The sequence below is a fragment of the Lissotriton helveticus genome, chromosome 12 (genome assembly GCF_964261635.1).
Source record: "Lissotriton helveticus chromosome 12, aLisHel1.1, whole genome shotgun sequence".
Lineage (NCBI taxonomy): Eukaryota > Metazoa > Chordata > Amphibia > Caudata > Salamandridae > Lissotriton > Lissotriton helveticus.
The window spans coordinates 63000850-63023987 of record NC_136073.1 but is presented as its reverse complement, the minus strand read 5'-3'; the positions used below and the strand labels follow the sequence as shown (position 1 = coordinate 63023987).

The 23138-nt window shown below is 41.7% G+C and overlaps 1 protein-coding gene across 1 annotated transcript in view; it reads left to right on the top strand.

Annotated features, from left to right (window-relative positions):
- SHBG (sex hormone binding globulin) overlaps positions 1 to 23138 on the top strand; it is a 126360-nt gene that overhangs the window by 88341 nt on the left and 14881 nt on the right. Inside the window, exon 7 of the mRNA XM_078668870.1 lies at positions 11682 to 11901. Coding sequence (XP_078524996.1) covers positions 11682 to 11901 — 220 coding nt within the window. The remainder of the gene's footprint in view (positions 1 to 11681; positions 11902 to 23138) is intronic.

The following is a 23138-nucleotide window of genomic DNA, read 5'->3' as shown; positions in this document are numbered from 1 at the left end:
CGATCAGCACTCTCAATGAGAATATCTATTAGTGTGATAGAATTCTGGTTTAGTGAATCTTCCCATTTGATCATGAGATCCCGTTCTAGGTCATCATAGGTCGGGAAGATGTTGGACCGTAGTCCTCTGGGAACTAGTTTGAGTTTCAAATAGTGTTTCAGGGTTGCTCCGTCCCACCAACGGGAGTTTTCCTGTTTCTTTAGTTTTTCAAGTTTAAAGAACTTGTCCCTTAAACCCTCTATACGTGCAGGACCTGCCGTGGCTGATGCCTGGTGTGTGGGCATGCCTTTGGCCAGGTTTTCAAAGAGATCTGCCGCTGCTTTGTCTCTGTCCATGGTGTGGTAGACAGATATGCGTACACAATTAAGGTCTAATGGTTCTAGAAGTAACGTGGAGGCGCCCAATCTGCAAACTTGAGAAACACTTGAATGGGGTTTTTAGAAATTCAGATCTCTCAGGCGCACTACCTCAGTTATACGTTACAGAGTGTGAATTAACAAGTTGGTGTGTAGTGCGTAAAGAGCAGGCGGAAAAACACCCTTAACCGTCTAAAAAGTCAAGGGACTAAACAAATATATACAGTAATGCTCTCACTACTACAAAACAGTATCACATAAACAGTACAGTGACTGATAAGTATTCAAAGAGACAGAAGCAGATTCTTTGGTGTGTTCTTGGTCACAGCAAGAAGATGGTTTATTCTCTCCAGACTCAAGGAATATCATACAAAGCCGACACGTGTTTCGTCGTGTGCAGTTGAGTCAACACGAATCTTCAGGGCTGATGATACAAGAATAACATATGCAGATTCAGTAATGTATCTTGTCATCGTGACATACTGCAAATGGTGACAAAGGTGCAACCAACATGCAGTAGTGCCGTGCGTCTGGGTTCGTACATGGTGGTCGTGTATAGTGGTGACGCCACAAATCTGGGAAGTGTGTCACCCCAAGGCTGTGGGTGGTTGCCCTTGGGTGGCGGTGCACTGACGTGAGGTCTTGTGACATAACGCTTGGGTGTGTGGTCACATTTAACACATACACGGTGATCTTGCACTCCGAAGGTTCGTGCGGTGGTGAGTCAATTGAGGAAAAAATGGTGAGCTATTGTGTGGGGGTGTTGGTGAAGGACTGTAACGGTAACGTAACGTGGTTTGAAAACAGTGTTTGTTCGTGAAGTATAAATGCAAGCAAGATATTCCGTTACCGCGCAAATAAAATTATTGTTTAATAAGAACTTGAAATCTCTCTCTCACTATGCACTAGGAAGATGAGTAATATACCAACTGTTTGTACTGTGTTGATACATGATTTCAAGAGCGGCTGTACCATGTAATATTTCGGACCAATACCGAGGTCTAACACTGTGATGCAACCTTCTATGTAAGAAACAAGATTGTAAATGTGTTTTGAATCCTTTGATAAAAATGATACGCACACTAACAAGTGGTGAGAGTGGGGCACCTCCACTATAGAGGACATCACAACTTTCTGTCAGCTCACAGCACAACACATCTGGCCACTGAGCATGCGTCAACTTAATCAATTGAATCACCCAATTCACGATCCTCACCTCGCTCGGGTAATGTGATCGAACACCAACACCCATACTAACCACCATGATGTGCCTCCTACCTTAAACCATTTATTGTCATATGGCTTCGCTTTCACCTCTTTAGTCTTGGTGAGAATAATTATTTCTCAGCCGTTATACTTCTCCTCGTACCTTCTCCATTGGGTAATGACGTGATTTTTAGTCCTTCAACACCTCGACATTTTTAACAGTAGCGCGTCCCAAGTAGCAACACTTGAGAACCTTACTAATCTGAAACTCCAGATACGTTTTATGTGGAGGTTCATACACTGTGGGTTCCTTTATGATACTTCATCCTTTTTCACCCGAATAAGACGACAACTTCATAGAAATGCATACTTCGCTATGTACATTTTCCACTCAAAGATGGCGAACCCTTTTTCTCACGCCACCTTTTACTTGGACATCCTCGATGTCTATTTTTCTTATAAAGTGACCCCTCCCATCTGGTCACGTGTCCGTACTGAGAGACGGCGACCGGGAACCATAGGAGGAGGGATACCAGAACACGGGTAAGCGAAACGAACCTTCACAATTGTACGGTCTGAAGCCCACAGAACTGGGCTTCTTTAGAGCTAACTCGTGCTCTTGCTTCTCCTTTTACAGCGCACCGCCGCTCAAGAGACGCACCCGTTTCTAGCGAGCAACTTGTCAGACGGATCCCCTCCCGGCTACCTCTTGACACACACCAGTAGTCAGGTATTTCGTTAATTTAAACCGGTTTTAGGCTCACCTCTACACGAAAAGCAATATATGTCTTTGAAGCACTGCGCTACTACGCGCATTTAGCTGTCAGAACCAATGTGATTTGTCGTTTTTTTGCTGTCCCCTTTTTAAACAGAGTTAATAAATACGAAGATTTCTGGCAATCAACAAGGCAGATTGCCCAGCCATAAGTACTTTCCATGTGACTATCGTAAAAGAACATACCGTTTCTATTCAGTCACATTTGAACTAATCAGTGGTAAGAATACCGCATTTTTTGTCCGCCATCTATTTTACAGAATAGATGCCATCCCCCTTTAGAATGCTTTTCCTAAATGATCTTTTTTGTATTTTCTCCTTTAGTCTCTCTCCAATATTAAAATGTCCAACACATGAACACTAGTCCAGACCTAATGCTAATTTCCACGAACGTACTGAGCTCTAAGGTGAATAAGCCATCCTGTGGAGAGAGATTTCAACTTCTTATTAAACAATAATTTTATTTGCGCGGTAACGGAATATCTTGCTTGCATTTATACTTCACGAACAAACACTGTTTTCAAACCACGTTACGTTACCGTTACAGTCCTTCACCAACACCCCCACACAATAGCTCACCATTTTTTTCCTCAATTGACTCACCACCGCACGAACCTTCGGAGTGCAAGATCACCGTGTATGTGTTAAATGTGACCACACACCCAAGCGTTATGTCACAAGACCTCACGTCAGTGCACCGCCACCCAAGGGCAACCACCCACAGCCTTGGGGTGACACACTTCCCAGATTTGTGGCGTCACCACTATACACGACCACCATGTACGAACCCAGACGCACGGCACTACTGCATGTTGGTTGCACCTTTGTCACCATTTGCAGTATGTCACGATGACAAGATACATTACTGAATCTGCATATGTTATTCTTGTATCATCAGCCCTGAAGAGTCGTGTTGACTCAACTGCACACGACGAAACACGTGTCGGCTTTGTATGATATTCCTTGAGTCTGGAGAGAATAAACCATCTTCTTGCTGTGACCAAGAACACACCAAAGAATCTGCTTCTGTCTCTTTGAATACTTATCAGTCACTGTACTGTTTATGTGATACTGTTTTGTAGTAGCGAGAGCTTTACTGTATATATTTGTTTAGTCCCTTGACTTTTTAGACGGTTAAGGGTGTTTTTCCGCCTGCTCTTTACGCACTACACACCAACTTGTTAATTCACACTCTGTAACGTATAACTGAGGTAGTGCGCCTGAGAGATCTGAATTTCTAAAAACCCCATTCAAGTGTTTCTCAAGTTTGCAGATTGGGCGCCTCCACGTTACTTCTAGAACCATTAGACCTTAATTGTGTACGCATATCTGTCTACCACACCATGGACAGAGACAAAGCAGCGGCAGATCTCTTTGAGAACCTGGCCAAAGGCATGCCCACACACCAGGCATCAGCCACGGCAGGTCCTGCACGTATAGAGGGTTTAAGGGACAAGTTCTTTAAACTTGAAAAACTAAAGAAACAGGAAAACTCCCGTTGGTGGGACGGAGCAACCCTGAAACACTATTTGAAACTCAAACTAGTTCCCAGAGGACTACGGTCCAACATCTTCCCGACCTATGATGACCTAGACCGGGATCTCATGATCAAATGGGAAGATTCACTAAACCAGAATTCTATCACACTAATAGATATTCTCATTGAGAGTGCTGATCGGAAGACCGCCTCACTTCAATCAGAAATCTCTGTTGTAGAACAAGAGATTAAAGACCTGAACAAACCTGAGGCCACCGTGAAGAATTACACCCTACTGGATGAGATTCTTCTTAAACATCAATCCGAAATCCAGAGCAGGAAGACACGTCAAATCAAAAGGGATGAGGCAGACTATAAAAATGGCAGGATCTACACTTTTGATCGCAAGTATGATTCCCTGATTCCTAAACCAAAGGCAGGCTCACAGACTGGCAGGTCTACCACCACTAATTCTGCCAATTCCAGCACCACCTCTCTGAGTTCTACTGGACTCAGCGACATAGAGAACGAGATTCTGGCCAATGCAGAACCTAATAATTCAACGTTTTTTTTAGAGATGCAACGAGTAAGGAGAGGCAACAGGACTCAGCCACCAAGAGCCGCTGTAGACCCAAACCCCACAGGGGGAAACGCAGGGACAAGCGAGGAATATCGCAGGAAATTGAGGTCAGGAACACAGAGGAACTAACCACACCAGTTGACACAGTACAAGTCATAAACCTTTCCTCATTTCCTTTGACACCTGATATGATATCCTTACTCAGCAGAGGCTTAAACTTCAATCCCTATGCCACTGGGGACATATGTCAAACTAAAATTGATGTTTTTAAGTTCATACGTAATCTTAAACTTAAGAAACATTTTGCTGGATCACAAGATTTGCAGAAACAGCCTAGACACATTCCTACTGTATTTGACAATGTACCTTTGACCATTAAAGATGTGCAATCCACACACCTGCTTCTTTCTTTGACAGACAGGGAAGATAGTCCACTTGAAATGGAAAGGCTCCTCGAGGAGCTTGATGTCGAGACCGATTACAGTATTACGAGTGGCCTCAAGAGCAGATCTAAATGGACTCCTACACTGGCGGGGGGCAACAATATTGACAAATTCCACAGACACGTCCTTGAGGATCTCAATAGCACCAACATCCGAAACCTGAACACCAAATTTAAATATAGAGACAACCTTACCAAGGGGGAACGGTTAGCACTCTCTACTCTCAGCGACAACCACAATATTATCATCAGGGAAGCGGACAAAGGGGGTAACGTGGTGATCATGGATCTGACTGACTACAACAGTGAGGTCCGTGGCCAACTAAGTGACGACTCTTGCTATGAGCCAGTTAACCATAACCCGATGGGTCCACTAACAATACTACTAAATGGACTCCTATTGAACTGGAAACAATCTGGTCTACTGGATGATAATGAGTACATGTATCTCAAAGTCTTCAGACCCACGTATCCGTGGCTATATACTCTACCTAAAGTCCATAAAAATCTACCATTTCCACCAGGCAGACCGATAGTATCGGGGATTGGGGGCCCCACCGAAAGAATCGCAGAATATGTGGATCTTTTTTTGGGACCTCTAGTCAAGAACCTTCCGTCTTTCATACAAGACTCGAAACACATTTTAAACATCATGTCAGACCTAGAGTGGCAACAAGACACCAGACTGGTAACCTTGGATGTGGTGTCCCTGTACACCAGCATCAATCCTGAAATAGGCATCAATGCGATTACCAAACTTCTCTCAAATAGACCGGCTTCACTATGGGCACATACCAACATGTTGCTACACATGATGAAGATTATCTTAGAGAACAATTTTTTCATCTTTGATCGGAATTGGTATAGACAGAAGAAGGGAGTAGCCATGGGCTCGAAATTTTCACCCTCCTTCGCTAATCTCTTTATGGGGGCCTTGGAAGCCGACTTAATCTGGGGCACCAAAGGCAGACCGTACATCGACTCCATAGTCTACTGGGGGCGATACATTGACGACTGTTTTCTCCTGTGGTCAGGATCTGAGGAACTTCTTCATTCCTTCTTTGAGTATCTGAATAACAATTTGTGGGAAATTAGCTTTACCATGCGCCACAGTCTCACTAATATTGAATTCTTAGATCTTGAATTCTATGTGAAGAATAACCAATTGCACTCTAAACTATTCAGGAAACCAACCTCCTGTAACTCCATTCTCCACGCTTCCAGCTTTCACCCTGAACACCAGCTACGATCTATCCCGTATGGTGAATTCTTAAGGGCTAAACGTAACTGCAGTGAAACAATGGAATTCGACAACTGCATTATGAACATGAAAAACAGGTTTCAAATGAGAGGGTATTCGAGCTCATCCCTTCTGAAAGCAGAAAGAAAAACCAGAGTCATCCCTAGACCTGATTGTCTGAAGACACGTACAGAGGTTGAGTCCTCCAATCAACCAATCAGACTCATCACAGAATTCAATGCACTCAACTACCACATCAAAAAGAGTTTCAACAAACATTGGAAAATCCTAACAGATGATCCTGTTCTTAAAGAATTTCTTCCAAGCAGACCATCGATAACATACAGAAAGGGCTTCACCCTTAGAAACAAATTGAGCCCTGCAGTCCCCCACAACACATCAGGGCGGGACTGGTTATCCACACGAGGTCTTGGATTCCACAAATGTGGGTTTTGCTCCATGTGTATCTGGGGTAAACATGGCACTAAAACTTTTACCGGCCCTGATGGAGCTATCTACAAAATCAAACATAACATCACTTGTCTGACTAAATTTGTAGTATACATCATAGAATGCCAATGTGGCAAGATCTATGTAGGCAGCACCATCAGGACGTTTAAGGAAAGAATTTCTGAACACATAAGAGCGATTCAGAAAAGAGACCCTAAGTACCCGGTGGCATTACACGTAGCAGAATGTCAACCACTGGGAGATGATATCAAAGTACGTGTTTTCGGGATAGATGTAATTCCCCTCGACATCAGAGGGGGCAACCGCGAATTGAAGCTCAGACGTAGGGAGGCGACTTGGATCATGCGTTTACAATGCGTGGAACGGGGGCTCAACTATGACCCTGAGCTTCAGTTCTTCTTGGGCGACTAGCTAGACGCCCGGGGGACCCTTCTTTTATAAAGACCGATCAAAACCTTGATGTATGATCAGCTAGGAACTCAAAGTGTAAAACACAGACATTGCCAGACATGCTCACTATGCACTAGGAAGATGAGTAATATACCAACTGTTTGTACTGTGTTGATACATGATTTCAAGAGCGGCTGTACCATGTAATATTTCGGACCAATACCGAGGTCTAACACTGTGATGCAACCTTCTATGTAAGAAACAAGATTGTAAATGTGTTTTGAATCCTTTGATAAAAATGATACGCACACTAACAAGTGGTGAGAGTGGGGCACCTCCACTATAGAGGACATCACAACTTTCTGTCAGCTCACAGCACAACACATCTGGCCACTGAGCATGCGTCAACTTAATCAATTGAATCACCCAATTCACGATCCTCACCTCGCTCGGGTAATGTGATCGAACACCAACACCCATACTAACCACCATGATGTGCCTCCTACCTTAAACCATTTATTGTCATATGGCTTCGCTTTCACCTCTTTAGTCTTGGTGAGAATAATTATTTCTCAGCCGTTATACTTCTCCTCGTACCTTCTCCATTGGGTAATGACGTGATTTTTAGTCCTTCAACACCTCGACATTTTTAACAGTAGCGCGTCCCAAGTAGCAACACTTGAGAACCTTACTAATCTGAAACTCCAGATACGTTTTATGTGGAGGTTCATACACTGTGGGTTCCTTTATGATACTTCATCCTTTTTCACCCGAATAAGACGACAACTTCATAGAAATGCATACTTCGCTATGTACATTTTCCACTCAAAGATGGCGAACCCTTTTTCTCACGCCACCTTTTACTTGGACATCCTCGATGTCTATTTTTCTTATAAAGTGACCCCTCCCATCTGGTCACGTGTCCGTACTGAGAGACGGCGACCGGGAACCATAGGAGGAGGGATACCAGAACACGGGTAAGCGAAACGAACCTTCACAATTGTACGGTCTGAAGCCCACAGAACTGGGCTTCTTTAGAGCTAACTCGTGCTCTTGCTTCTCCTTTTACAGCGCACCGCCGCTCAAGAGACGCACCCGTTTCTAGCGAGCAACTTGTCAGACGGATCCCCTCCCGGCTACCTCCTGACACACACCAGTAGTCAGGTATTTCGTTAATTTAAACCGGTTTTAGGCTCACCTCTACACGAAAAGCAATATATGTCTTTGAAGCACTGCGCTACTACGCGCATTTAGCTGTCAGAACCAATGTGATTTGTCGTTTTTTTGCTGTCCCCTTTTTAAACAGAGTTAATAAATACGAAGATTTCTGGCAATCAACAAGGCAGATTGCCCAGCCATAAGTACTTTCCATGTGACTATCGTAAAAGAACATACCGTTTCTATTCAGTCACATTTGAACTAATCAGTGGTAAGAATACCGCATTTTTTGTCCGCCATCTATTTTACAGAATAGATGCCATCCCCCTTTAGAATGCTTTTCCTAAATGATCTTTTTTGTATTTTCTCCTTTAGTCTCTCTCCAATATTAAAATGTCCAACACATGAACACTAGTCCAGACCTAATGCTAATTTCCACGAACGTACTGAGCTCTAAGGTGAATAAGCCATCATGTGGAGAGAGATTTCAACTTCTTATTAAACAATAATTTTATTTGCGCGGTAACGGAATATCTTGCTTGCATTTATACTTCACGAACAAACACTGTTTTCAAACCACGTTACGTTACCGTTACAGTCCTTCACCAACACCCCCACACAATAGCTCACCATTTTTTTCCTCAATTGACTCACCACCGCACGAACCTTCGGAGTGCAAGATCACCGTGTATGTGTTAAATGTGACCACACACCCAAGCGTTATGTCACAAGACCTCACGTCAGTGCACCGCCACCCAAGGGCAACCACCCACAGCCTTGGGGTGACACACTTCCCAGATTTGTGGCGTCACCACTATACACGACCACCATGTACGAACCCAGACGCACGGCACTACTGCATGTTGGTTGCACCTTTGTCACCATTTGCAGTATGTCACGATGACAAGATACATTACTGAATCTGCATATGTTATTCTTGTATCATCAGCCCTGAAGAGTCGTGTTGACTCAACTGCACACGACGAAACACGTGTCGGCTTTGTATGATATTCCTTGAGTCTGGAGAGAATAAACCATCTTCTTGCTGTGACCAAGAACACACCAAAGAATCTGCTTCTGTCTCTTTGAATACTTATCAGTCACTGTACTGTTTATGTGATACTGTTTTGTAGTAGTGAGAGCATTACTGTATATATTTGTTTAGTCCCTTGACTTTTTAGACGGTTAAGGGTGTTTTTCCGCCTGCTCTTTACGCACTACACACCAACTTGTTAATTCACACTCTGTAACGTATAACTGAGGTAGTGCGCCTGAGAGATCTGAATTTCTAAAAACCCCATTCAAGTGTTTCTCTAGTCTTGGGAGGTGCCAGTGTGGTGCAGGCAGTGTCCAGGTTTTTAAGGTAGTTATTAGATGCTAGGGCCGGATCCAGCTTGAGGACATTGGTCAGCATAGAGGCCAGAAGAGGAATATCAATGTTTTTCCAGTCTCGTGTTAAAGCTGGGGATGATGGTCTGGCTTGAGATGGAAAGGACTTAACTTTAACTGAAAAACAAACTGCAGAATGATCTGTCCAAGTGAAGGGAATAGGGGTGGAAATCAAAATGTCAGGGTTGTTAGTGAATATCCCATCAAGGGTATGTCCTGCCTTTTGTGTAGGCAGGGTGACAAGTTGCTGAAGTCCTACAGCTGACAAATCACTAATAAGGGAGATGGTGTCAATGTCAGTAAGGGATTCCAAATGGAAATTGAAGTCTCCTAATATGGTGTAGTGAGGAGCTCCAGCTGTAGTCTCGACTAGATTGTTTAGACTTGCAAGGAAATTAAATTTAGGGCCAGGAGGGCGGTAGAGCAGAGTGCCTGTGAATGACTGGTTGCTGGAAAGGCCGATAGAGAAAGAAAAGGGTTCGCAGCCTCCATAGTTAAGGGCTGTCGTTTTAAAATTATAGCAGTCTCTATATATAATGGCTATACCGCCACCTCTTTTAACAGTTCTGTGTAATCTATACACGCAGTAACCCTCAGGTAGGGCTGCTTTGTAGTCTGGGCCAGAGGAGTTGTCACCCCGAAGTCTCAGTGGCGAACAGAAGATCTAGGTGTAGGACGAAATGAACTCTAAAATATCAAGTTTGTGTCTTGGAAGGGAACGCACATTAATGAGTGCTGCCAAGACCTGTGTGGGGATAGCAGGTAATGGAGAATGTCTTCTGCAAGCACGACATTTGAAAGGGCCTACCAAAGGATCAGTGTGAAGAACTGGTGGCATACAATGCGGCAGGTTAGGGAATGGATTAAGTGCTAAGAGTTGCAAGAAAGTGTAAGTGACCGTTACAGTGACCTTTGGGGCTTGAGGGTGGGAGACAACCTAGAATTAGGGTAATAGTGCACATGGGACCTGCATATAAAAGTATCTGGGATCAGTGTGTAAGAGCCTTCGGGATGAGTGTGTAAGAGCACCAGGGTCCAAGTAGGAGAGAACCTGGGATTAGTGCAATAGAGCACATGGGACGTCCGTATAAAAGTGTGCAAGAGCCCACAGGACGAGTGTGTAAAAGCAGAAGAGCCAGGGGTAGAAGAGAACCTGGGATTCGTGTAGTAGAGCACAAGGAACCAGTGTGCAAATGTAGGATTGATGGGCCAGTGTATAAAAGTCCCAGGGACTAATGTGCAGGGGCCCAAAGCAATAGTGCACAAAAGCACAAGGACTAGGGAAGGCGCGAACCAAGGATTAGTGAAATACAGCACAAGAGACAAGTGTAGGGAAGCATAAGGACCACTGTGCCCAAGGGATAAACTCAAAGGCCCAGGATATAAGAGACCCTGGGACTAGTGTAATTTGAGCAAAGGAGAACAGTGCAAGGAAGCACCAGGGCCACTCTGCAAGACCCCAAGTGATGAGCACAGGCACCCCTGGGATAGGAGACCCTGGGATTAGTGTAATGCAGCACAAGTGTCTAATGAACAAATGCATGAAGTACCAATGTATAAAAGTACTAGGGCCCAGTGTGCAAGAACCCCTTGGGTTGAGTGCATAAGAGTGCAGGGGCCCAAGTAGGAGTGAACCTAGTATTAGTGTATGAAACCATCGAGACCTCTGTACATATCCACTATGCACAGGTTGTTGGGCATTGAATTGCATCTGACCAGCAGAACAAATATTCTACTAGTTAATTCATGAATACCAGCTGAGATCAGACGACACCAATAACTTGACATAGCATGTAACTGGAACTAACTGGACTTTTCTGAATATGTATCTCACACCCCATATTATAAGAATAGGATTACATTAAAACATCTGCAAATGGTCACCTGGAATAATCCCCAGAGGTTACCCAGCACTGCAGACCTGTTAATGATGGGGAGGCTCAAGGAAGAAGCCAGAGGAAGGTGCTGTACGCAGTTCAGGAAGGGACATTTGAGGCCATACAAGCACCAGAGGCAGAACATTTGACTTCCAGAGCTTGTGAGCACCAAGGCTGTGTTGTAGACGTGTTCCCCTCGGTGGAATCAAGGTACTATGGGAATGTGCTGATAGGGGTATGACAAATGAGAGTAGGAGATGGGGTGGGATGTGGAGTAATGAAGTTCCTCTACTAATTATAAAGCTCTCCCTCTCTCTCAGGAATACACCCTGCACTTGGGTCGTTCGACGGAAACTGTTAGCAACATGAGAATGCCATGTGAAGAATACCGATTGGTCTTAGTTATCACGAAGACGTGTATCACCTTGGGAATGGGGGACCTCCTCATTAGAAATGCTGACCTCTCAGACCACGACTACCAAGACCTCATGGAAGCCTGGAATAACCCGGAAGGTCGGCTCATCTTCGGGGGATTGCCAAGTAAGTTTACATTGACACCAGCAAGGTGAAGCGTAAAGGAATCTCCAATAAAGTCTACTGTGATGGGCCAAAGAGACCGTACAGTAGACGACATCAGGGGCCGTATTACATAAGGTGCCCCGGTGGTGCAACAAGCCTTTGCATGCCCCCGGGACACTTTGGTATTACAGAAGGGGCCGCAGACGCTTGTGCGTCCCCTTCTATAATACTGGTTGCGCTGGTGCACTTAAAGCGCCAGCGCTATCAACAGAGAGTGTTTCCTCACTTGCATTGGGGTGTGCCCTATACAAATGAGGGAATTCCTTTGACTCTGTGCCTGCGCCATATTACAGAGTAGGGTGGAGAGTCAAAGAAGCCCTCAGGAGACTCACTGACAGTGCACCATTTAAAAGGTGAGGCACTGTCGGTCGCCCCCTGAGAGCAGCCCTCTGCAAGGGGTAAAGGGGGTCCCATGGACATCCCAGACATCCTCTTGAAGGCGGGTACAGTCACACTGCACCTGTCTGCAAGGGGATCTCTAATCCCCTTTGAAAGTGCAGGTGGGTGCCGCCTGCACTGTGAAACCATGGAGCAGCTGCTTCGTGTTTTCACATGAATGCGATGCCCCCAGGGCAGCAGAAGTCTGCGGCTGCCCCACAGGCAGCGCATACACCATAATGCGGTGCATTGGCATTGTTTGCGCCCTGCGCACCTGTTCAAAGGTGTGCAGGGCGCAAACAATGCTGTGTCCTCCAGACGATTACATCCTAGGTCATAGAAAAGGTGCTTTAATGGAGTACTTTGCGATAGGCCTAACAGACCTCTCGCAGCAGAGAGCATTAATATACGACAAGGTTCCATAATGCTATGGACAGCAGCGAACAGTGAAATAATAACCGATCCTCTACCTCTACAGACAGCAGACAGCACTAAAATAGTCCAGGTGCTACAGAATGCAGTGGCACAATACCAGGGGCCCGATGTAAGTAAATTAGATTTACCGATTCATAAATACCGAATTTTACCGATTCGGTATTCATGAATCGGTAAATCTAATGTAGGGAATTTTTTGGGTAAAAAATACAGAATCTGTAGGATTCGGTATTTATCGATTCTGTAATTACCGAATCAGTATTTGTCATTGATTCCTATGGGCCTTGAAGCCCACAGGATTCAATGGCAAATACCGATTTGGTAATTACAGAATCGGTAAAATTACCGAATTGCCAAGGGGGACAGGGTGTCACTTTGACACCCTGTTGCACCCCTGTTTGTGGCTTGTGTGCCATGTGACACACATAAATGCCCTTAGGGCATGTATGTGTGCCACATGGCACAGGTGTACATGCACAGATGTGCATGTATACAGGTATTCGTTATGTACCATGCAATAGTATTACATGGTAAATAACGAATCGGTAAGGGCCTGTGGCACTGTTTTCAGTGCCACCTACATATTGATTTACCGAATCGGTACATTTACAGAATCGGTAATTTACCGAATCGGTAAATTTACCGATTCGGTAAATATACCAAATCTGTAAATCTTAAGGCCCCTACATCTCCCTTTGCAAATACCGGTCGGTAACGGCCGAAATCGGCCATTACCGACCGGTATTTGCCGACCTACATCTGGCCCCAGATCTTATAACACTACAGACAACAGAGAGTATGGATATTGTAAATTGGCCTAGCAGTATATTAACCTATTAGATCTTCCAATGATTTTTGTTCATGCTGTACAGCATCAGCAAAAGTGCTGTTGCTCTTCAGCATAAACAAAACAATAGGAGGGGAAAAAGGTGTGAGGATTCGGCCCCTGACGGCTGCGTCATTTGTAGGTGCATGCAAATTTGATGTAATTCTATCTAGTATTTTGGGCTGTAGTCGTGTTCAAAATCCCTATGGGAAACACCCCTTTTTTGACCACCCCTTCTCAGCCCCTGCTTGGAGCTTTCCATGCAGAATTAGACATTTGTGGGAAAATGTCATGAAGATTCATCAAACGGGGCCAAAGTTATAAGCACTTAAAAAAAAAAGCTTTTCCAATGGAAACTAGGTCTCAACTATAACTGCCTAATGGCAATCGCCAGTAGGAAATGAATATATATAAGTATATATATACACACACACTTATATATACACACTAAATACATATACTTACCTTAACAATCTATACCATGCGTGGTAAAGATATATGCATAGTAAACATTTGTGTGGTAAATGATGCATGGTAAAGGCATTGTGTGGTAATCGCTACGTTGTAAAGGCTGTTTCCCATTCGAAGTATCTCTCAAGACAGTTCACAAAACATAAGATAGGACATAAAGGAAACTTTGGATAGAGGATATTCTTTAAAGCGCATTTAATACGTATTTTATTTATTTATTTATTTATTGAACTTGTAAGGCGCAGCAGCTACCCAAAAAGGGTTTCCCGGCATCTAACAATGTCAAAATAAACTCCAGCAGGAGAGAAACTCATTCTTGATATGTCCAAGCCCTAACATCAGAGACCCTCCTAAAAGAAGCTAAGCATGAAAGCATCACTAGTTTGGTGATTAAGAATTTAAACTATAAACTTGACTTATCTCCCCCAGGATTCAAATATTTCAAGGACCTTATTCGCATACAACATTATAATATACCTTGGTTTAGAAGCCTTTACACCTTTAAATATTTACAGACTAAAGGCTGCTCCCTAGCTGGTTTACCCCAATCTTATCATGACCAAGTGAAATGGCATTTCTATAACCATTGTTGGTCCTATATGACTCGACACCTGCTGCAAGAGTTGCTAAACATGTAAGTATAATGAACAAAAACAGTGCAAATGCCGCAAAATTCAAAACTGCACACTTATTTGTATAAACATACGACTTGAACAATATGTTTATTGAATAAATCAAAGCTGATTTTTTTATAAATTTTTTCAATTTTTCACTTCTATTTTGATAGTGACTTCCACAAATTTGATACAAATATTAAAAAATCTGGAGTGCACAACAAACGTTATTTACAGTGATTATAAACTCGTTGTATATCAGTCAATCCACATTCATACCTCACTCATCCCGCAACAAAACAACAACTAACAATGAAAACATAAATGATTCAATAAATGCTGTAAACATAAACAGCAAAAAAAGCCAATGTTGATTTCACAGTAAATTTGATGTAAATTAATGTTTCTGTGTCAATTGTTAATAAACCAATTTGGCTATTGAAAGGTCTACGCGTTTCGAACTGTGGTGGTCTGGATGGTTGATATGGTACAACACTGATTGGTTTCTCTTGATAAACTTTTTAGATCAAGCTTTTACTGAACTTCCCAGCTTTTGTAGCCAAGTGCAAGGTAGGTGAGGTTATTTGAGTTTTGGGGCTAGGCAGCACACAGGAGTGATTTCTCTTTCCCCCCCCAAAAAAACCTTTGTTCTTCTATTTCAGATCGGTCCTGATGAGAACTACGCAGTAATGTAAGTTCGAAACGCGTAGACCTTTCAATAGCCAAATTGGTTTATTAACAATTGACAAAGAAACATTAATTTACATCAAATTTACTGTGAAATCAACATTGGCTTTTTTTGCTGTTTATGTTTACAGCATTTATTGAATCATTTATGTTTTCATTGTTAGTTGTTGTTTTGTTGCGGGATGAGTGAGGTATGAATGTGGATTGACTGATATACAACGAGTTTATAATCACTGTAAATAACGTTTGTTGTGCACTCCAGATTTTTTAATATTTGTATCAAATTTGTGGAAGTCACTATCAAAATAGAAGTGAAAAATTGAAAAAATTTATAAAAAAATCAGCTTTGATTTATTCAATAAACATATTGTTCAAGTCGTATGTTTATACAAATAAGTGTGCAGTTTTGAATTTTGCGGCATTTGCACTGTTTTTGTTCATTATACGCTTGTGGCAAGCAATGCCGGTGGGAGCCCAGACCCAGTGGTTTTGTGTTTATTTAAACATGTAAGTATAGCAAATTCATCCTCTGAAACAGGATCTTTGTGCCTTCCCAGCTACACCGAGCTCCCCATGCTGAGTTATAAGCTTTGAGAATACCTTGGGACCGGGATGCTCTTATGTGATTTGTAGAGGACTCAGACATTTCTAACTTACATGTACTTCCCCAGAAATATTCTTTGTCACCAAATTACAACTACCTTTGCAAGCTGTCTACAGACTTGATTTAAACATCGAAATTATACCAAAGAGGGGAAAAGCATAATGAGATCCCTGAGACCTGTCCCGTAAAAAAGTATTTGTTGCCAGTGCCCCTGGATCTGTTCTCCAACTGAAGACGTAGGGTAACTTGTGTGCCTGGAACAAAGAGATCTACCCCAAAGGGGCCCCAGAGTTCCTGCAGATGATTCAACACTTGAAAACGATGATCCCATTTGATGGAATCATGTAGATTTCTTGAATACCAATCTGCTATAAAGTTGGATTGATGCTGAAGATACTCTGCCACCAACAACAGTTTGTGTTGTAGGCAATAATTCCACAACACCATGGCTATCTTCACTAGTGGTTGCAAGTAACCGTAATCAGTTGATTTGCAGTTTGGACTTCTTCTCTGACCAGCCTACCCCAGCCTTATTCATTTTGCACCTTGCGCCTCAGCCTGTCAGACTTACATCTGATTCTAAATCAAGATCTGGGGAAGATAGACCTGCCGTTCCAGGCTTCCATGTGATCCAGCTACCATTGTAACTCTAGTTTTGCTTCTTTGTGTCATGAAATTAGATGAGAGTAGCTCTCTTAAGTATTTTATTTTCAACCTTGGTAGGGCTTTGTAGTGGAGAGAACTTGGAAAGACTGCTTGAATGAAAGATAGGTGTCCCACTTATCTTGCTAATTTTCGGCGGGAAATGTGAGTGTGCAACAGGTCTGCTTTTAGCTCCTTCTTGAAGGCCTTCAATTTGGCTGTTGGTAATCATAGGACACCTGCTTCTGAATCTATTATAAATCTCAGAACGCCCATATGCTTTGAGGGAGATTTGATTTCTCACTGTTTATGACAAACCCTAGATCCTGCAGGAGATCTACCGCTTCCTGAACCTGAGCAACTAGGAGAGCCTTGTCCTCACACAGGAATATTATATTGTCCAAATAAAGGATAATTCTCATTCCGTTTGATCTCATATATGCGGCTACTGGCTTCAGTACCTTCGTGAAACACCAAAGGGCAGAAGAAAGGATGACAGGTTGGGATTTGAACCTGAAAACTTGACACCGTCAGATGAACTGTAGATACTTCCTGTGATGCTGTCGAATGGGAACTGTTAGATAGGTACCTTTGAGATCGAATTTCACATTCCAATCCTCCACTAGAACAACGTCAAGCAAGGGCACAATAGTTTCCATTTTGAAGGGCCTGTAAGCAAAGAAACCATTGAGTTGTCGTAGGTTTATTACTAGCCTGTATTTTTAGTTTTTCTTCTGTACAAAGACAATAATGCTTAAAAACCTTCTTGAGTGAAGAGAACATCTTGTTATCGATGCCTTGGAAAGAAGGTGCTGCACTTTTTTTAAAATTAGGTCCACACCTCCACGAGAAAAATGCATGGAATGTGTCAAGTTTGTGGAGATTGAGTGGCTCGAAAATCTATTCTGAACGTGCGGACTGGGAAGCAAAACCGGCCCTGGCAAAGTGCTCGCCAACCCCCCATCCCTCCCCCGGGGGAGGCGACCGAGCTCTTTGTCAAGGTCGGTTTTCGGCCGATTTTGTTGCAGGGCCAAACGGCCCTGTAACAAAAACGCCCCCCCCCCTCCGGGGGACCAAAACCGGCCCCCACCCTTGCGGCCCACCAAAGGATTGCCCGGTGCCCGCAAGGGCCATCCGGCCCTGCTTGCATTAGCATTACTCATGAGACAAATCGCCCTCTGAGCCATACTGGAGATAGTAGGAGGGTCAAGAGTTTCCCCTCAAATCTTAGCTTATTCAGCCAAGCACCATATTTTGGCTACAGGTCCCAAAAACCCAGAAGTTTATCTTGGCATGATGACCAAGCCGCTCACCCCCTATTCTAGGACCTTTACTTTTTTAGTTAATATGTTGAAATCTTTTGATCAAGTATCGGAGTCACTGCAGTCTACCCATATACTGTGGGTCTCGAGCATTCTACCCTCTTCTTAAGCCTAGTGGCTCTGTCTAAGGGGGACACTAAATGGATCTTTACATAGCCATCTAAAAATGAAAGGAGGAACCAATCAGGTGAGCTTGGATGCTGATTAAGGCTAGAGTTGAAGAGCGTATTCCCCTCAGCATCCAAAAGCAAACGTTGATGTTTTTTTGTTCGGTGTGGAAACATTGTCATCATCATAGGACAAATCATAATAAGAATCATCTTTATCAGATTTCAAGCACATATCCAGTGACATTTTATTTGTAACAGGATAGGGTGACCAGGGTAGTGAGACAAAATATCGAAATTAAAATATCGATATACAATAATATCGATGTTTTAATTTCGATGGTATAGAATATCGATGTCTAAAATATCGACAGACAGAATATCGTTTTTTTAAGGTATGTATGTTACTAATATCGAAATTTACTAATATTGAAATTTTGTTTAGTGTTATGTATTTTATTATGTTGTTTATATGTTTGTTAAATATGTTTTGTAATGTATGTTTGAAAATTAGTAAATTTGTTTACATTTTGCGTTTTAGTATCAGAGCGGGTTGTGGGTTTATAGGGGAATAGGGTGGGAAGTAATTTAATAATAATTAATTAATTAATATATTTTTGTAAATATTTTTAATTAATAATTAATTGGTAATTAATGAATATTAATTAGTTAATTACATTAATTAGAGTTAATGTTTTAATATATATAAATTCTTTATATTGTTAATTAATTAATTGGTAATTAAATAATATTAATTAGTACATTAACTTAATTAGAGTTAATGTGCTAATATATTTACTTTTTTGTTATTGTTAATTTTTAATTAATTGGTAATTAAATAATATTAATTATTTAATTAAATTAATTAGAGTTAATGTGTTAATATATTTAATGTTTTTGTTATTGTCAATTAATAATTAATTGGTAATTAATAATTATTAAGTGATTAAATGATGTGATTTATTTATGTGTAGTGGGTTGTGTGTTTATAAGGGGATAGGGTGTGATATAATTAAATGTAATTAATTAAAGAGATTGTATTTATTTGTTGGTATTTATTGTTAATTAATTAGTAATTAATTTGTGTTAATTAGTTCATTTATAATTACATCAATTTAGTAATATTAATTATTAATTGAATAATAGAAATTTATAATAATAGTTTTTTTTGTATGTGTAGTGTGTTGTGTGTTAAAGGGAGAGTAGTGTGGGAAGTAATTTTTACCCCCATGCTATCCAACGCTTTCCCTACTGTTGCACCCTCTGGAGTGGGAATAGTAATTTAAACCCTACGCTATCCAACGCTTTCCCTACTGTTGCACTCTCTGGAGTGGGAATAGTAAATTTTACCCCTACGCTATCCAACGCTTTTCCTACTGTTGCACCCTTTGGAGTGGGAATAGTAATTTTTACCCCTACGCTATCCAACGCTTTCCCTACTGTTGCACCCTCTGGAGTGGGAATAGTAATTTTTACCGCTACGCTATCCTACGCTTTTCCTACTGTTGCACCCTCTGGAGTGGGAATAGTAATTTTTACCCCTACGCTATCCAACGCTTTCCCTACTGTTGCACCCTCTGGAGTGGGAATAGTAATTTGTACCCCTACACTATCCAACGCTTTCCCTACTGTTGCACTCTCTGGAGTGGGAATAGTAATTTTTACCCCTATGCTATCCAACGCTTTCCCTACTGTTGCACCCTTTGGAGTGGGAATAGTAATTTTTACCCCTACGCTATCCAACGCTTTCCCTAGTATTGCACCCTTTGGAGTGGGAATAGTAATTTTTACCCCTACGCTATCCAACGCTTTCCCTACTGTTGCACCCTCCGGAGTGGGAATAGTAATTTTTACCGCTACGCTATCCTACGCTTTTCCTACTGTTGCACCCTCTGGAGTGGGAATAGTAATTTTTACCCCTACGCTATCCAACGCTTTCCCTACTGTTGCCCTCTCTGGAGTGGGAATAGTAATTTTTAACCCTACGCTATCCAGCGCTTTCCCTACTGTTGCACCCTCTGGAGTGGGAATAGTAATTTTTACCCCTACGCTATCCAACGCTTTCCCTACTGTTGCACCCTCTGGAGTGGGAATAGTAATTTAAACCCCTACGCTATCCAACGCTTTCCCTACTGTTGCACCCTCTGGAGTGGGAATAGTAATTTTTACCCCTACGGGGAATAGTAATTTTTACCCCTACGCTATCCAACGCTTTCCCTACTGTTGCACCCTCTGGAGTGGGAATAGTAATTTAAACCCTACGCTATCCAACGCTTTCCCTACTGTTGCACTCTGTGGAGTGGGAATAGTAAATTTTACCCCTACGCTATCCAACGCTTTTCCTACTGTTGCACCCTTTGGAGTGGGAATAGTAATTTTTACCCCTACGCTATCCAACGCTTTCCCTACTGTTGCACCCTCTGGAGTGGGAATAGTAATTTTTACCGCTACGCTATCCTACGCTTTTCCTACTGTTGCACCCTCTGGAGTGGGAATAGTAATTTTTACCCCTACGCTATCCAACGCTTTCCCTACTGTTGCACCCTCTGGAGTGGGAATAGTAATTTTTACCCCTACACTATCCAACACTTTCCCTACTGTTGCACTCTCTGGAGTGGGAATAGTAATTTTTACCCCTATGCTATCCAACGCTTTCCCTACTGTTGCACCCTTTGGAGTGGGAATAGTAATTTTTACCCCTACGCTATCCAACGCTTTCCCTAGTATTGCACCCTTTGGAGTGGGAATAGTAATTTTTACCCCTACGCTATCCAACGCTTTCCCTACTGTTGCACCCTCTGGAGTGGGAATAGTAATTTTTACCGCTACGCTAGCCTACGCTTTTCCTACTGTTGCACCCTCTGGAGTGGGAATAGTAATTTTTACCCCTACGCTATCCAACGCTTTCCCTACTGTTGCACTCTCTGGAGTGGGAATAGTAATTTTTAACCCTACGCTATCCAACGCTTTCCCTACTGTTGCACCCTCTGGAGTGGGAATAGTAATTTTTACCCCTACGCTATCCAACGCTTTCCCTACTGTTGCACCCTCTGGAGTGGGAATAGTAAATTAAACCCCTACGCTATCCAACGCTTTCCCTACTGTTGCACCCTCTGGAGTGGGAATAGTAATTTTTACCCCTACGCTATCCAACGATTTTCCTATTGTTGCAATATGTGGAGTACGTATATATATTAATTTATATGTAGAGTTTTTAATTTATTTTAAATGTATATGTATTAGGTATAATTTTTTAAATATGTTTTAATGTTTTTATTTAATGTTTGTAAAATTATATGTATTTTAAAATTATTTTTACATTATTATTAATACATTAAAAAAACGATGTTTTAAATTTCGATATTTTTGTACTACGATATTACATTTTCAATATTTTTGTACTTACCTTTATGAAGATATAACTCCGATATTTTTGACTTCGATATTTTTGTGTCGATATTTTTGTATGTAGATATTCTGTCTGTCGATATTATGTCATAGATTCGGTGACCAGGCATCCTAGATTTGCCCGGACAGTCCCGGGTTTTCACCAGCTGTCCCAGCAGAATTCGGCAATTTTGGCTCATGTCCAGTATTGCACCCTTTGGAGTGGGAATAGTAATTTTTACCCCTACGCTATCCAACGCTTTCCCTACTGTTGCACCCTCTGGAGTGGGAATAGTAATTTTTACCGCTACGCTATCCTACGCTTTTCCTACTGTTGCACCCTCTGGAGTGGGAATAGTAATTTTTACCCCTACGCTATCCAACGCTTTCCCTACTGTTGCACCCTCTGGAGTGGGAATAGTAATTTTTACCCCTACGCTATCCAACGATTTTCCTACTGTTGCAATATGTGGAGTAGGTATATATATATTAATTTATATGTAGAGTTTTTAATTTATTTTAAATGTATATGTATTAGTTATAATTTTTTTAATATGTTTTAATGTTTTTATTTAATGTTTGTAAAATTATATATATTTTAAAATTATTTTTACATTATTATTAATACATTTAAAAAAACGATATTTTTAATTTCGATATTTTTGTACTACGATATTAAATTTTCGATATTTTTTTACTTACCTTTATGAAGATATAACTCCGATATTTTTTACTTCGATATTTTTGTGTCGATATTTTTGTATGTAGATATTCTGTCTGTCGCTATTATGTCATAGATTCGGTGACCAGGCATCCCAGATTTGCCCGGACAGTCCCGGGTTTTCACCAGCTGTCCCAGCAGAATTCGGCAATTTTGGCTCATGTCCCAGTTTTTAGGGGTGGTCGACTGGAACCAGTGAGAGGCACTTGTTTTGTGTTTTCTTAAGTTGTGCTAGTTAGCAGCTGTTAAAAGGAAGCAATTTAATTAACAGGTATGATGCTGGTTTTAGAAATTACATTTTTATTTATTTTCTTAGGGCTTCTTCTATGTTCTTATGTTGATAAGAGTTGTCATTCTGTGCAGCACCGTTGATGTAAAATTGTAGTCCTTATTTTTGGTTCTCAAGATCTGGTTACCCTATAACAGGATGCACGTATTGGTCCACACAAGATGAAACAATATCTAAATCTCCCAGTGGAGCATTGCCGCCACCTTCCGCATGAATGCGCCAGTGGTTTGATTCTTCCTGATTTTTCCCCTTAATCATAAAGAGAAAAAGCAATGGCAGTAGCCACTGACTGGCCTATGCCACATGGCACTGACTTAAATGTATTTGTGACTGCATTTAAAATGGATTTAGAAACAGAACAATCTAAAAACTGATATAGGTGCTTTTTAAATGACCCCCAACTCATTTGTGTCATCCATCTCTTTCTCTTTGGAGGACATTGCACTTGTACTTTTTGTTTTATTTTCAAAAACTCCTAATCATCCATTTTATTATTTTTATATTTACCAAAGCAAGGTAAGCACAAAAGATATTGACTAATGACTCGGATACACAGAAAAACAAATCTAAAGACAGTTTAGTAAATTTAAATGCACTCAAGGGAATAATCTTACCAAAACAAATAGTCAAGTAATTGACTTACAGCTGAGACAAAGAAACACACATTTCTAGCTGTCAAATCAATTACAATCCCCCCAGGAGATCCCTTCTCTCG